At 38.0% G+C, this 14,715-nt stretch overlaps 1 protein-coding gene across 1 annotated transcript in view; it reads left to right on the top strand.

The window, feature by feature from the left end:
• The window catches only part of LOC104605806 (Small GTP-binding protein), a 91,965-nt gene that overhangs the window by 45,057 nt on the left and 32,193 nt on the right, over positions 1-14,715 (top strand). The window contains exons 7-9 of the mRNA XM_010270707.3: positions 2,420-2,464; positions 2,655-2,755; positions 7,221-7,317. Coding sequence (XP_010269009.1) covers positions 2,420-2,464; positions 2,655-2,755; positions 7,221-7,317 — 243 coding nt within the window. The remainder of the gene's footprint in view (positions 1-2,419; positions 2,465-2,654; positions 2,756-7,220; positions 7,318-14,715) is intronic.

Genomic DNA, 14,715 nt, shown 5'->3' with positions numbered 1-14,715 from the left:
TAGCATTAATCTAAATTAAAACAAATTTGATAGGTTGGATGGTTCAGACATTGAATTGGACTGATCCAAAATGGTCCAAAATATTCATTGGATTGGATTGGACCTTGTCCATTTGTAATGAACAAACATTGGACTGGATCGGATTGGACCAAATCCAGTCCAATTTGAAAGGGATGGTAGGATCCATCATATGGACGCCAAAACTATTGCGGAATGGGTGGGTGAATTTCAAAAATTTCCTACCTTCCTTCCAATTGGGAATCACATTTCCTGATTTTAGAATAAAGATTCAAGGATCCTACTTGAAGCAGAACCGAACCAGATCTGAACCAAAAGAGAAGGGAGTGATTATACCTGATCCAGAGAAATAATATCTCCCAAAGTTGGTGTTCACGCCCAAAGAAGACACCAAGATCTTCTCCTGCTGAAGATGACACAACAACTGTGGAACAGAACCAGCTGAGTGCATCCTACGCACTGAATCCTTCACAAGAATCGTCTGGAAACAATGAGCACCGAACTGAATCAGCCTTTCAGCAAAGGATGATATCAAGAACTCTTTCTTGATCTTTCCCTCTCAGAGAAAACGAACTGGTGGTGGTTGGCGGCGGCTGATGGAGAAGAGAGCTAGAGAAGAAAGTGGCGAACTGCTTTTCTCCTCTAGGGTTTCTGAGATCTGATCTTCAGAATGCAGGTGTGTTCTCTGTGAAATCCCTTGGGTTCGAATTCTTGTAATTCGAATTAGGGTTTCCTCCACTTGCTTAATGATTAAGAAAACCTCCTAATCATATCAGGAGTTGCCCTTATCCAAATCAGTATTTGGATTAGGACTCTTCTTAATCTTATCTGTAGATTAGATAAGCTTTTGGGCTCATCCTAATCTTAGATCCGCCCCCTGTTAATGACTGATCAAATCAGCCCAGTTCGAAATGGGCTTTAGGCCCATTAAGTAATAAGTGCTCAATAGTCTTCCAAACTGCTGCCCAGTTGGGCTTCTTTGTATGGCGTGGGACCCAAGCATTGATCTACACACCAGCCACATGGGTTCGGCCCAGTGAACCCAGTGAACCCCTTGATCCCATCACATGGACCCTATGGGCCCAACACTTACACTAAGTGGTCCCTGGGCCAAGCCATCTTATAAAAACCCAGGGACTGTGGGCAGATGCAAGATTAGCCCATCAGGTATTATCCTAAATGGCCTTACACTTAACCTCTCAGCCCATAATGATCAAGCACTGCCCGACAAGAAAGGACCTCTCCTTCGGCTGCAAGGAACAGTGCTGCACTCTCTACTCACAAGGATCCCGGGAATTAAAACCATTTGCAAACATTTTGAAACCATATGTAGGTATATATCATATATATAAATTTTGCAAAACAAAATTCCAATGATTGAAATCAATTGCCGGCAGTTTGGTTTCCATCAGAGAGAGTGCATCCCCAATCATTACCTTTGTTCGACAAAGGGGCTAATCCTGCCACTATGATCACCCACTCAGATGAATTCTCAGACTGTCCCAACATACCTAGGTTTTGACCCCCGCTAAGGATCTCACTGATTGGCATATCAAAGACAGCCCAATCTGACACCTAGTGCAGTACCACAATTGGGTCTAGGGGTCAGGTGTAACTTTCCGGTTTTGCCTATCAATCTCCAAGGTCCAGGGCAATACTGGAAATCTGGTCCGGTTCAAGGGTTCAAGTAATCCTACACTGCGTGTGCCTTGGGTCTCACCCTGGCGGCTGAGACAAGCCACCCCCAACAGTTGGCAACACACCAGTGGCAGCCTTGGCAGGATAAATCTCCCCAGACTTATCCAACGGCTGTGAACATTTAAAACCAACACAAGTCTCATTAAGTGTCCAGTTTTAGAGTCTTACACAGAAGCATACCACACATGAATCAAACATGTACTTTTTTTATTTACATTAAATATCAAAAGTACATCAGAATTGATTGAAGCTAAGGGCATACAAAAACTGTCCAACACAATTGACATCCCTAGCCTTGGACTGGCCCTGATTTTATGGGCTAGGCTTGGGGCCAACTCAGTCCAATTCCCATCCCTGAATGGTACACTTAGAAATTGGGAAACCCATTTCCTATCAAAAACACTTGCATTTTTTCTTTTCTCAGTTTAAATAATTAAGTTAAGAATACTTCCTCATATGAATTATAGTTACAAATACTTCCTTACATCAAGTATGTTTGCATGTGTTATAATGATGGGGATACTTACTAGATCTTTTCCTGTATGTGTTCATTATGTGGCATACACATGCTGGCTTTTGCCATATAGGACAACATCTTTGTGCCCTTGGGAAGGAAATGTATCACAGGCAGACACTGTTAACTGTGATATGCCTCTTGTATTGGACTATCGATTGTAAACTAACATAACATCTTTGTCTTTAGGTTATTGGATTGGATTGCAGCAATGCAATTTACTGCTCTGCCAAGGTTAGTATATGTTTTAAATTTAACACATGGCAAAAATTTCCTATAAAATGAAGTGGCATAAACAAGTGATCTACACTTGTTTTGTTAGAGCACCTCTCTCTCTCTCTCTCTCTCCCCTTCTTCATCTTCTTCTTCTTGGCACTAGCAAAATTATACACAGGCATATGTTTGATTTTTCTTTCTGTTGTAGGAAGGAATAGGCATAAAAGAAATTCTAAATGCCATTGTTAAAAGGATTCCACCACCTAAAGACACTGCTGACAAGCCTTTAAGGGCTCTTATATTTGATAGGTATCTATTCAATCTATCCTAAGAGATCTGTCCCATGCTAAATCCTGGAATCATATTCCTTAATGCTTTGATATTTTTGCTACTTGATGCATCTTTCATTTCTTCTTTATTGTAACATGTTTCTTGCAGCATTCGTTATTGATAATCATGTTTTTGATGTTATATGAAGTAGCATAAACTTGTACTAATGATTGTTTATGACCATTTAGTAATTATGTTTGTTCTCTTTGCATTTGCTAGTAGTGAAACATTGCTCCATTTGCTAATCTCCTGTCCCTATACTTCTAGCATTTGGGATTTTGCTTTTGATCTCTTTGGTTGCAGATGGTCAGCTCCAAGGGATGTAGAGAATGTATGTGAAGAAAGTTTTCTCAATCCAAGGAAGAAAAAGGAAAGATGATGTGGAGATGCATTAGGGGGGCTATTCTTTGGATTGTTTGGGAAGAAAGGAACTCAAGAATATTCAAGGAGGAAAATAAATCTAGAGGAAGCGTACAGAAAACACAATGATTGGGTTGCAAACTGGCTCAAGGTTCCTGCCTTGTTCATGGACTTATCCATGGACGATATAATTCGGGGCTGGAGACAGATTGCTGATTCTTCATCTTCATCCAGCAAGTTTCTGTTGGATTCAACTGTCTGCCTCCTTTGAATTGGGGTGGGGGAGAGTTATAAGAAATCAAGTGGGTACTATCATGGCTATTTCTCTGGCCTTATAGGACATGACAACTCTGTGAAAGTAGAGCTCTTCGCATCACTACATGGAATGAGGTTTTATAGATCCCTCAAGCCTCAACATCACAAATCTGTTAGTGGAAGGAGATTCAAGGACTGTAATCAGATGACTGCAGCATTAGAAACCGGGTTCATGGTGGTTTGGACAAAATATAATGGAGATAAGGAAGCTGTCAAAGGTTATGAATGCATGATTTACCTGGATTCAGAGAACAGAAAATGGCATGGCTGATTATTTAGCAAGACAAAGGGGTCAATAAGGAGCAAATGTAGTAGACAACAATTCAATTAGGTTTACTGTGACAAGGGGCTGCTAGAAGCTAGGTTGCTTCTCATTTTTTGTATATAAATCCATTCTCTTTTATTAGTCAAAAAAGTTTCTGTTATGTTATCTGTAAAAATATGGAAAGATGAATAGGGCCGTTTAAGGGAAATTGTAGCTCCTGTATATCTCAAGGGATGACTGCTGTAGAGTATATACCCCTTAATTCATCAATGCACTCTCATCTTGTGAAAATGAATCTAATACAGTTTGCATGGTGGAATTGAATCTCCTGGTATATTCCATGAAGCAGCTAATGGGGAGATAGATATTTTCCATCCATATGATTTATCAATTGAATATTACAATTAATTTGGAGAATTGGAGATCTTTCAGTAGAACCATAATACATATTCAAAAGAATTTAACTTCTCTCGTCAAAGGAGATTTTCAGGTAGTTATTAAATGGATGAAAGACCCTAGTATTTTGAGAAATCATATTGGAGAAGCTAGATATATGAATCCAAGATGGACACCTTGTTCAGGGTGCTATGGTTGGCTAACTCTAGTTAATAGACTGGCTAGGGAAGGAGTGAATCATCCAGAGTATCATGGGAATATGGTTTTCAAACAGATTTCTTTCTGATAGCTTCCCTAGGTTGCGCTACATATACCAACATAAGAATCATCCTATCACCGACTAGGCTCACTTGTTTTAGGTAAATTCCTTGGGATTTTTGTTTTAGGACTGCATATCTTAGCTCTCAACATAAGAATCATCATATCACTGACTGGGTTCACCACTATTTTAGGTATTTCTTGTATTTTTTTTTGTTTTGTTTTAGGAGGGGTTTGCACAAGTTCGAAAGTCGAGAAGCTAGTTGTCTTGTATACCATATTTCTGATGCTCTTGATCAAATTTGAGATGGATGGGAGGGCAAATCATTATATCTAAAAAATAGCATATTATACATTTTAACTTGATATTTTTAACACTACAATTAGTTTAATTGAAGAAATGCATGTCAAAATGCTATTAATAGCGAAAGAAAGCTATAATTTAGTTTACTAAATGCTTTTAGGGAGAAAGCAATGAAGAGGAAAAAAAGAACCAGGGACAGAGCCCATGTTCTATTTAATGTGTGTGTTTGTGAGAGAGGGAGAGAGTGAGGAGGGGGAGAGAAGAACAAGGGGGTGGAGCCCTTGCTCTATTTAATGAGAGAGAGGCAGGGGAGAGAGAGATAGAGAGAGAAGGAGGGAGGGAGGCATCATTATTCATCATCATCATCATCTAAGCCTTGTCCTAGCTAGGGGTGCAAGTCGTGTGGGTTGGGCTGGGTTTATGGCCAACCCAGGCCCGGCCCTAAAATTTGGGCTTAAGGCCCGAGCCTAAGGTCAAGCCCGATTTTCCCAACCTGAGCCTAGCCCGCCCTGTAATTTGATGCACTTGGGTTGGGCTTGAGCCTGGGCTGGGTTCAGGTTGGTCAATGAACCCACTCTAAAATTATACATAAATAAATGTATTTATGCAAATATATATACATATATTTATGTATGTATGTAAATATGTATACAAATGTTATATATACAAATGTGTATGCATATATATGTAAATATGTATGCAACATTTACTTATATACACATATATATGTATAAATGTATATAATTGGGCCGGGCTCGGGCCGGATTCGGGCTACCTAAGGGCTAGGCCCGAGCCCAGCCCGAAAAATAAAAAAGTCTGACTTCTTGGGCCCGAGCCCAGCCCGAGGACTGAAAATCCAATCCCAGCCCATGAAAAATTCTGGATTGGGCCGATTTGGGCTCGGGCTGGGCCCACCCAAGTTGCACCCCTAGTCCTAGCCATATGGGGTTGGCTACATAAGTCCTGTTCTGCCATTCTGTTTTTATTTAGTGCCATATCCATTGTTAAACCCATGTGTTTTCAATGGGCTCCCGAATCATTTGTCGCTATTTCAACCCATGTGTGATTTTTTATTTTTATTTTTCTTACTAGTGCTGTAGAGATGGCCTTCTCTGTGTGTGACCATGCCATCTTAGACTACCTTCCCTCATTTTGTCATCTATTGGATCCACTCATAGGTTCTTTTGAACAATTCATTTTTGATCCTAATCCTTCCTAGTTTTCCCATTCATCCATCTCAATATTTGCTTTTCTGCTAAACTCATTTTTTGGACACATTTTTTGACTGTCCAACACACTCTTCTCCATACAACATTGCTTGTCTGATAACTGTTTTTAAAGAATTTTCTTTTTTTTGCTGAAGTGGTATTCTCCTATTGCATAGGACTCCAGATGCAATTGTCCATTTTGTCCATCCTACTTTGATTCTGTGGGCATCATCTTCTTCAATCTCTTCCTTGTTATGGATTGTTGAACCAAAGTAACAAAAGAGGTCACATTGAGATATCTTATGGCGCCCAATTACATTGCATATGTTCTATGTTAGTTCTCCATAAACCAGATGCACTTGTCCATTTTGTCCATCCTACTTTGATTCTGTGGGCATCATCTTCTTCAATCTCTTCCTTGTTATGGATTGTTGAAGCAAAGTAACAAAAGAGGTCACATTGAGATATCTTATGGCGCCCAATTACATTGCATATGTTCTATGCTAGTTCTCCATAAACCAAAATTTGTATTTAATCCCGAATTCCCTATCTAGAATACTATGTCGTCAACATACATGATTGGACCTCCTCTTGAATGTGTTTTAGACAATTCGTCCATGAATAGTGCAAATAAATAAGGGTTTAATGCTGAGCCTTGGTGATGTCCATCATTACTTGAAACTCTGATATCTCTTCCATAGGTGTTGTAACGTTGGTTGTTGCACCCTCATACACATTCTTAATTAGGTCCACATACCTACTCAGTATTCATTTCTTTTTAAAACCCACCAGGCCACCATATTATCTTTCTAGAAAATTCTAGATCAATGAATACCATATTGGAGATTTTTCATTATTTCCCTAAACCTTTCTATCAATTGTCTCAATAAAAAGATAACTTCTATGGTTGATCTTGCTAGCATAAAATCAAATTGATTTTTTGATATACTTGTTTCATGTTGTAACCTTTGCTCATTTACTCTCCCAAAATTTCATAGCATGGTTCACGGGTTTAATCCAGTGATAATTATTGCAACTTTGAATGTTACCTTTGTTTTTAAATATAGCCTGGCACTGTGGTGCCTATATACATGTAGATGGTCTTTTCTGATCAATAGTTGGTGCCAAAATATTTCTATTGTTCCTATTATTACACACTTGAACACAGTTATCCATTTTATAAATTTGTTGGAGATGCTATCAGAATGTGCTTTCCTTTGAAGCTTGTGAGACCTTGTTGTATCATTTAGTTTGACCTGTTTTGCTTGTCTTCTGAATATGTACTTATCTTTTACCTTTTGATTGTTCTTTTTGACTGTATCTGTGCTCTCTATGCAGTTACTATGATCCCTATAGGGGTGTTATTGTATATTTCCGAGTGATTGATGGGAGTATAAAGAAAGGTGACAGAATTTATTTTATGGCCAGTGGGAAGGTAAATTACTTTGGCAAGTCCTTTTTTTGGTTTCTTTATTTATGTTTTGAAGCTTAACTTAATATGGATTGTTTTGGATTCATAAGCATTATATGCAAGCCATGGGGAACTTATCACCCATGAAAATCGATACTTCTAGGGTTTCCATGACCACAAAACTCTTGAGTGAAGAAATACAAGGGGTGTAACAGAATGAATGTCCACAACCATAATGCTCAACTTTCATTAAGAGGGTGAAAGATAAGTTCAATTATGAAAATGCCCTTGGACTGGTAGCAGACCTACATTATTACAATAAAATAGAGAAAATAAAAGGCAATATGGATGGCACTCATATTATCTAGATTAAGAAGTGTATGGTCAAAGAAGCATGCCCAGTTCATGATGAAAACCCCAGAACTGATGGAGTACATTGTGCATTGTAAGAAATCATTTTGGGGAGGCTCTTGAAGTAAAAGCTTATTTCATTGGGTCTCTTCCATTAACCGGGTTAAAGCGTGGGCTGCATGGGAAGCTCACAATATTGCCTTAAATTTTATGCACCACTCTGTGTCCATTGAAGGTGACTCTCTGCTCATCATCTCTTGCCTAAAGGGAAAGACAGACATGCTGTGGAGACTGAAGACGACCATTGAGGAATGCCTGAAGTCTAGGGAGCTGATGGAATACGGTGTGCCTTACCATCATGTATTATACGAGGCCAATCAAGATTTGGATTGGGTTGCTCATGAAGCTCTCTTCTCAGGACTCTCTTCTTCAATTCAACTCTTTTGATCTTATGGTCTAGCATCTATTTGAAGGTGTGATGTTTGGGGCTGAGCTACCCCCCGATTTGTGTAGCTCCTTCTGTCTTTACCAAAATAAAAAAAAGAAGCCCTGAAACGAAACAATGTCACAACAAACAGAATTCATGGGATGATGTTGAGCTTCATTAGAAGATGTGAGTATAGTTGGATTCTTCTTGCATTTCCATGAGATGAGGGAGGTACCAAGGAAAGCACACCAGTTCGTAGTAGAGCAATGTGTGTTAGGAAAAGCAGCCCAATCAGCATTAGAATAGGCACGAAGATCGAGGGTGGACGAGAGAAAGAATAGCCCTCTCTTAGCTGTACCTGGAGGTGAGGAGGAATGATCTAGTGAATTGTAGAGATGAAGATGACATAGAGAAGAGACAAATGTGGTTTCAGCTTGGATAGTGTAGTGTCACGAGGTGACAAGACTGATGCTATGTGACTCGACCCTACTGAGAGAAGGGATGATGGAAGAGGTTTCAAGAATACTCTAGAAGCTTTCAGAAGCCCCAAGACACTTCAAGAGAGCTCAAGGAGATTCCGGAAGCATTCTAGAAGCCTCATGGACACCCTTGAACTTTGTACATACTTCTAGAACTATTCTAGAGCATTCGTGTATCTAAGGGAACTAAGATAAATCTAGAAGAAGGACTCTAGAAGCAAGCCTAGAACATTCATTTTCTAGAGAAATCCTTTAAGGAGGTGGAAGTGCCTATAAAAGGGGACCCCCTCCCTCATTTGCACTCAATCAAGTAACCAAGCAATCAAGTGTTGTATCCCTCTCTTGAGCAATACAAAGAGTTCCTTTGAGTTCTCCATCTCTCTTTCCTTGTGTGCTTTGTGCCTTTGTTGCCTAAGTGTGTCTTAGTATGAGGGACGAGTTGGTAAGCTACTTGGTCTCAAGAGCCAGGAGAGTGCTCTAAGTAGGGAAGGCTGACTTGTGGAGCGGCGGATTGCTGCCCAAGTGCCGTACGAGACGCTAGAGTCTAGGTCCGTGACAGTAGGCAATGTTAGGGCTTGTTAGTATGAGATAGATGAGGCTGCCAACAAGTTGTCAATGTAAATTAGGATTGGGTAGGAACTCTACATTTTTCCTATACTTGATCAATTCCATAGGAGTGTCAACCTACTTAATGTTAGTGAGATGAGCAAGCTTGATCAGATTTGTAGAGAGACTGGGCTGAATGGGCCCTAGCCCATTATTGTCTTAATATTGTTCTTCCTAGTTGCTTTGTTTATTAATAGGCTTTTCCTTTATGGGCCTGTTAATCCTTTTTTTATGTTTTTTTAAGTAGATTGATGAGATGGCTGCCCACTTAAGGGCAGATTTGTAATTTGATTAGTTTTAGTAAGATTAATAAAAGTTAAGAGAGGTAGAAGAGGAGACCATCGTACTCTTCTTCTTTTTCCCTCCTCCTTCTTCTTCTTCTTCTTCCCTTTTCATTTTCTTTCTTTGCTTAAATGTGAAATTATTTTGCAGAATTTTATTGGACTACATCACATCTTGGTAGAAGAGGAGACCATCGTACTCTTCGTCTTTTTCCCTTCTTCCTCTTCCCTTCTTTCTTGCTGTCTTCCTCTTCCTCTTCCTTTTCTTTCTTTGCTTAAATCTGAAATTATTTTGCAGAATTTTATTGGACTAAATCACATCTTGGTATCAGAGAAGTCTTTAATATTTTGTTTTTCTTTCTTTTCCCATACACCCTTTGATTAGAAGAGTTCATGGAGAGAAGTTGTTGATTGTTCAAAGAACTTTTATGCCTAGTCGGTAAAGGGTTTGGATAGTTAGAATCTAGCTGTAGATTGCCAAGAAAGTGAGGCTACTAATTTTTTGCCCAAAACCCTAGTTGACTAGAGAGTTTTTTCGGGAAGCTTTGGTAGGAGTAGTTGCTTCTTCTCTCTTCTCCCCCAAAGCCTGGTGTAGTGAAACCCTAAATTTGGGACCTTTAGGTACTAGACTAACCTCAGTTAGGTCCATAAAGACTAAAAACCTTGTTTTTGGATGTTTGTTTGGTCAATGAAGCAATCTGGAAGTGGGACGAAGTAGATTCTGATGTTCGGGGTTGGTCCCATAGATTATATTTTGTCTGGAGTGACTACAATCAAACTAGATGGAACAAATTATCTGGCCTGGGCACTATCTATAAGGATTTATCCTGTAGTAAAGGTAAATTGGGGTATCTCATGGGTAGTAAAGAGAAACCGACAGGGATTGATCCTATATATGAAAAATGGATGCAAGGAAACTACATAGTGATTGAGTGGTTAGTAAACTCTATGCAGCCTTGCATAAGTCAACATTACCTCTAGATGACTTTGGCCAAGGAGATTTGGGATAGTGTCACAAAAACATATTCTCAGAAATTGAATGTTGCAAGAGCTTATAAGTTGAAGAATGATGTGAACAATCTCAGACAGGGGGAGAAGAGTGTAGCTGTCTACTACTTTATGTTGAAGTCATTGTGGCAGGAGATTGATGTTATGGAAACAATTGTATGGGAGAGCACCAAGGATGTAGAGACATTTAGGAAACTGGTGGAAAGAAGCAGGGTGTTCGAGTTTCTTACAGGACTCAACCTTGAGTTTGACATTACAAGACAATATTTTAGCTAGAGATGAAGTAACCCTTGCTCAAGCATATTTTATGGTGAGTAGGGAAGAGAATAGGTGACAAGTACAGTTACATGGATCAACTTTAGAACATTTTGCACATGTTGGAATTAAGGTTTAAAATGTCGATGTCGATGGAAATGTCACTTACCAAAATATAGGACATATGTCGGTAATGTCGAGGAGAAATATTGTAAAAATTAGAGACATTGTGGAAATATGCAATGATATTTTGTAAAATGATAAAAGAAGCATTAATACATATTTCTAGACTATTATCTTATTCCCAACCATTATATAAAACTAAGAAACTAAGATCAATAACAAATTAGTAAATGACAAAGTTGTCCTATAGACTTCAAAAGTAAACAATTAACACCTAAATTGCCTAATTTATTATATAAATAAAAATAAGGTATAGCATTACATTCAAACCATCACATAAAGCCAAAAAACTAAGATTGGTAGTAAAATTATAAAAAATGAAATCACCCTACAAACTTCAAGAGTTAGTGTTAATAGTTAAACTACATGATCTATTACATAAATAAAAACTCAAATTAAAATCACATCAAAAAAGAATTTCTAGGTGGCTGGTGGTCATCATCTCCATTAGGTGGGCGATAATACTATTGTTCTGGTGGTTTGCAATGTTTTTGCCAGCTCATCACATTTTGATAATACCACCTCTTGTAATCTTCTACAAAGTGTTGATTGTTTGCTTGGTCAGTTCTTTGAGAACCTCCTATTTGGGGGTATTGTTCATATCCATATCCATAACAATAAGAGGTCATGTTAGGATCTTTTCCAAAGAGCCTATTATCATAATTTTGGGTTCCAATCCTAAATGCTTGTGATTGAGTTTGGCTATCTTGACTTGAAGTGGATATTCATAGCCATATGATGATGTAGAACCCGCAATGCCCCACTTATAAGATCTAGAAGAATTGTCTATCTCCATTGAGCTTAAGTTTTTTGACAATGGTTGCTCATAATCAGCTTCTACTCTCTTCCTTTGTCATTGATATTGCCTTCTCAGTTCATTTGTAGAAGTGGTAACATGAGAAGCTTGACCATGATCTAACTTTGATCCTCTAATATTTGGGCTCAAATGTCTTTGATTTTGATTCTTATTATGTTCTTGGATATTTACCCCATCATCACCATTACCACCACCATCATCACCATCACCACTACCCCCACCACTTCCACTTTTTGTGTTGTTTGGAGTTTCAAATTCATCAGACCAATTTTCATCTTCATCTTCATCTTCATCTTCCTCTTCCTCAATTTGTTGTTGCCCTTGATTTTGAGATGCCATAAAATCATTGACATTAATTCCCATCTCATTGGCTATCTGAGAATTTGGCCTTCCACTTGGTTCATCTAACAAAGGCTCAAGAGACTTTATCCATTCATAGAGTGGGTTCTCTTCATCTTCTTTAGCATATACATCTAAGAGGTCCAAATGATCAGTATAAATCGCTTTTTCTTCATCACCTTTAAGATGTTTTGCCTTGAGCCTCAAGTTGTAGTGGACAAAAGCTAATTTTTTAAGCTTTTCAGGACCCAAGCGGTTCCATTGTTTTGTGTGGATAAAGAGAGAACGTGCTCCAATTTCGTTCACATCTTGATGATGTAGCTACTATACGTCTCAAAGTAGGAGCATCAAGTCCATACATCCTTCACCATTCAATTGTAAATATTAATTTTTTTAGTGTCAGTTTGATTGTTCAACTATATTTAAAAATAGATTCATGAAATCTAATTTAAAAAAACTAAATAGACACTCTCTAATTCAGCTTTGAGTTTTGGCATTATGATATCATCTACCTGGGTGCATTTTTGTTCTTGAACTAATTGTTACCCCATAAAATTAATAACAGACAGCCTTGTAGGACTTGTCCAGCCATCACACATAATTGTTACCCCATATTTAGGCCAATTCAGCTTAAGAGATTCTATATATACTTTTATTTCACTCTTTTCTTCATCCAAATAAGGGCCCATTATTTCATAAGGGGTGGGTGGCTTTACGCTTAGGCCACATCTTGCCTAAATTTAAGATTATAATAAATTCTGATTTCTTATAAAACTTAATGAATTTATTCTGATTTTTAATAAATATTTTAAAAATACTAACTAGTTAATATTTTATTACTTGAAAAATATTTTATATTTTATATTATAAAGTAATTAATTTATTCTTTTGTTTTTATTTTTTGTTAATTCTTTTTTATAAATATTTTATTTGAAATATTAAATATAAATTATTAATGGAACGATTTATATTAATATACTGCATTATATTAATATAATATACTAATATATTATACTAATAAATTAACATTTAATTGGTATCTTTTTCGAAGGTTTACAAAATTGCGGTAAACCTTCATCTATTGTAGAACAGAAAAATGCATGATATATTTGTTGTGATGGTCTATGGACATTTCATAGACCACCACACATAATAGTAAAACTTTTAAGTTACTTAGAGAGGAGATAATTTAAGTAATATAAGAGTAAAAGACAGATTACATTCGAATGGAGCTGAGACTGAGAGGCTATGCTTTGCAGCTTTGCAACAGAACTTCAACCTTTACAACTGCAGAAAGCCAGAAACTTGAAGGCATGAAAACGAAGATCAGATTGCAAGCTTCAAGTTCTAGGCTTCTAGCAGAAAAATCTTCCTCACGACTTCGCCTCAAGTTTTTCTTTTTTCTTTTTTTTGCTCCTAAAAAATTTGGAAGAGGGTTTGCTTACTCTTACTCGAGATTCGAGAATGGCTGGGATGAAAAGCCTCAATTTTTGGTTGTTGGCTGTTGCTCCAGCAGTTCAGCCTCCAAGTCTCCAACTGGTTGCTGATTTAAATCCAAAACCAAGCTTCATTGCTCCAAAGCCAAGCTCCTTTCAACTTCTATGCTTTTGGTTCCAGCCTCCAGGTATGTAAAGTTGTAAACAAAAAACCCATTCTATGAAACCCTTCTTTCCTCTTGTTCCTTTCTTATAACCATCAACGAGTGTATGATGATTTTTTGTAAGCATGTTGTCTTCTTTCTTTCCCCTTGTTCTTTTTTTTTAAGCGTGTATTTGTGTATGAATGATTGTAGGAATTCAGTTTGCTTTTAAAAAATGTCTCTCTTTTTTCTGTTTGATGTGAAACATTATTCCATTGTTGTATGTTAGTCGACATGCCTGCCGACATAATAGGAAGGATTGTCTTTTTTTGGTTATTTGGACCGACTTGCTCGACATTTCCGAAATATAGGAAATGTTGACCGAAATAATGTAAAGTTTATATTACCATCAACTTTCATGTTGATGAGCCTCAAAGTTGACATATGTTGGGCGACATTAGCAAAATATCGCGACATTTGAAACCATGGTTGGAATAAAGCCAAAAGGGACCGACTAAGAAGAAAGAGGTGATATGTGAACATTGCAAGAAACCGAAACATACTAAGGACACTTGTTGGAAATTTCACCCTGATCTTCTCTCAAAAAGGTTTTAGAACAATAACAACAACTTTAAGAATAATTGTCGGCATGGAAAACCCAATGATTTAAAAGGCACGCCTAGGTGCATTTTAGGGTAGGCGCCTTGCCTAGGTCCTAGGCGTAGCCCTTTCAAAAAGCGCACGCCTGGTGCGCCTTAGCCTAAGCGTGCGCCTTTTGAAACTTTGACACTTTTTTGCTTTTTTGTGTCTAGCGGCTGGGCTGGGGGCTTTGCCCCCAGACCCCGTTTCACGCCCCTTGAGGCAAGCCCAAACAAGTTCACGTTAGGTCTTAAATTCTTAGTTCTCACACAAAAAATAATGATTTTATAGTTTTTATTGCTTTTTAATAAGACATTTTATTTTGACGAATGAATGAACAAGTCCCTAACGTGGACTTGTTTGGGCTTGCCTCGAGTGGCGTGTACAAAAGGCAGCTCGTAGAATCAGGAATGTAATATGTTTTACATCATGTAGAGAACACTGATGTGGGCCCCACT

Source organism: Nelumbo nucifera, chromosome 1 (assembly GCF_055504915.1).
Source record: "Nelumbo nucifera cultivar China Antique chromosome 1, China Antique-T2T, whole genome shotgun sequence".
In the NCBI taxonomy this organism is placed as follows: domain Eukaryota; kingdom Viridiplantae; phylum Streptophyta; class Magnoliopsida; order Proteales; family Nelumbonaceae; genus Nelumbo; species Nelumbo nucifera.
This window is presented reverse-complemented; position numbering and strand designations above follow the sequence as displayed.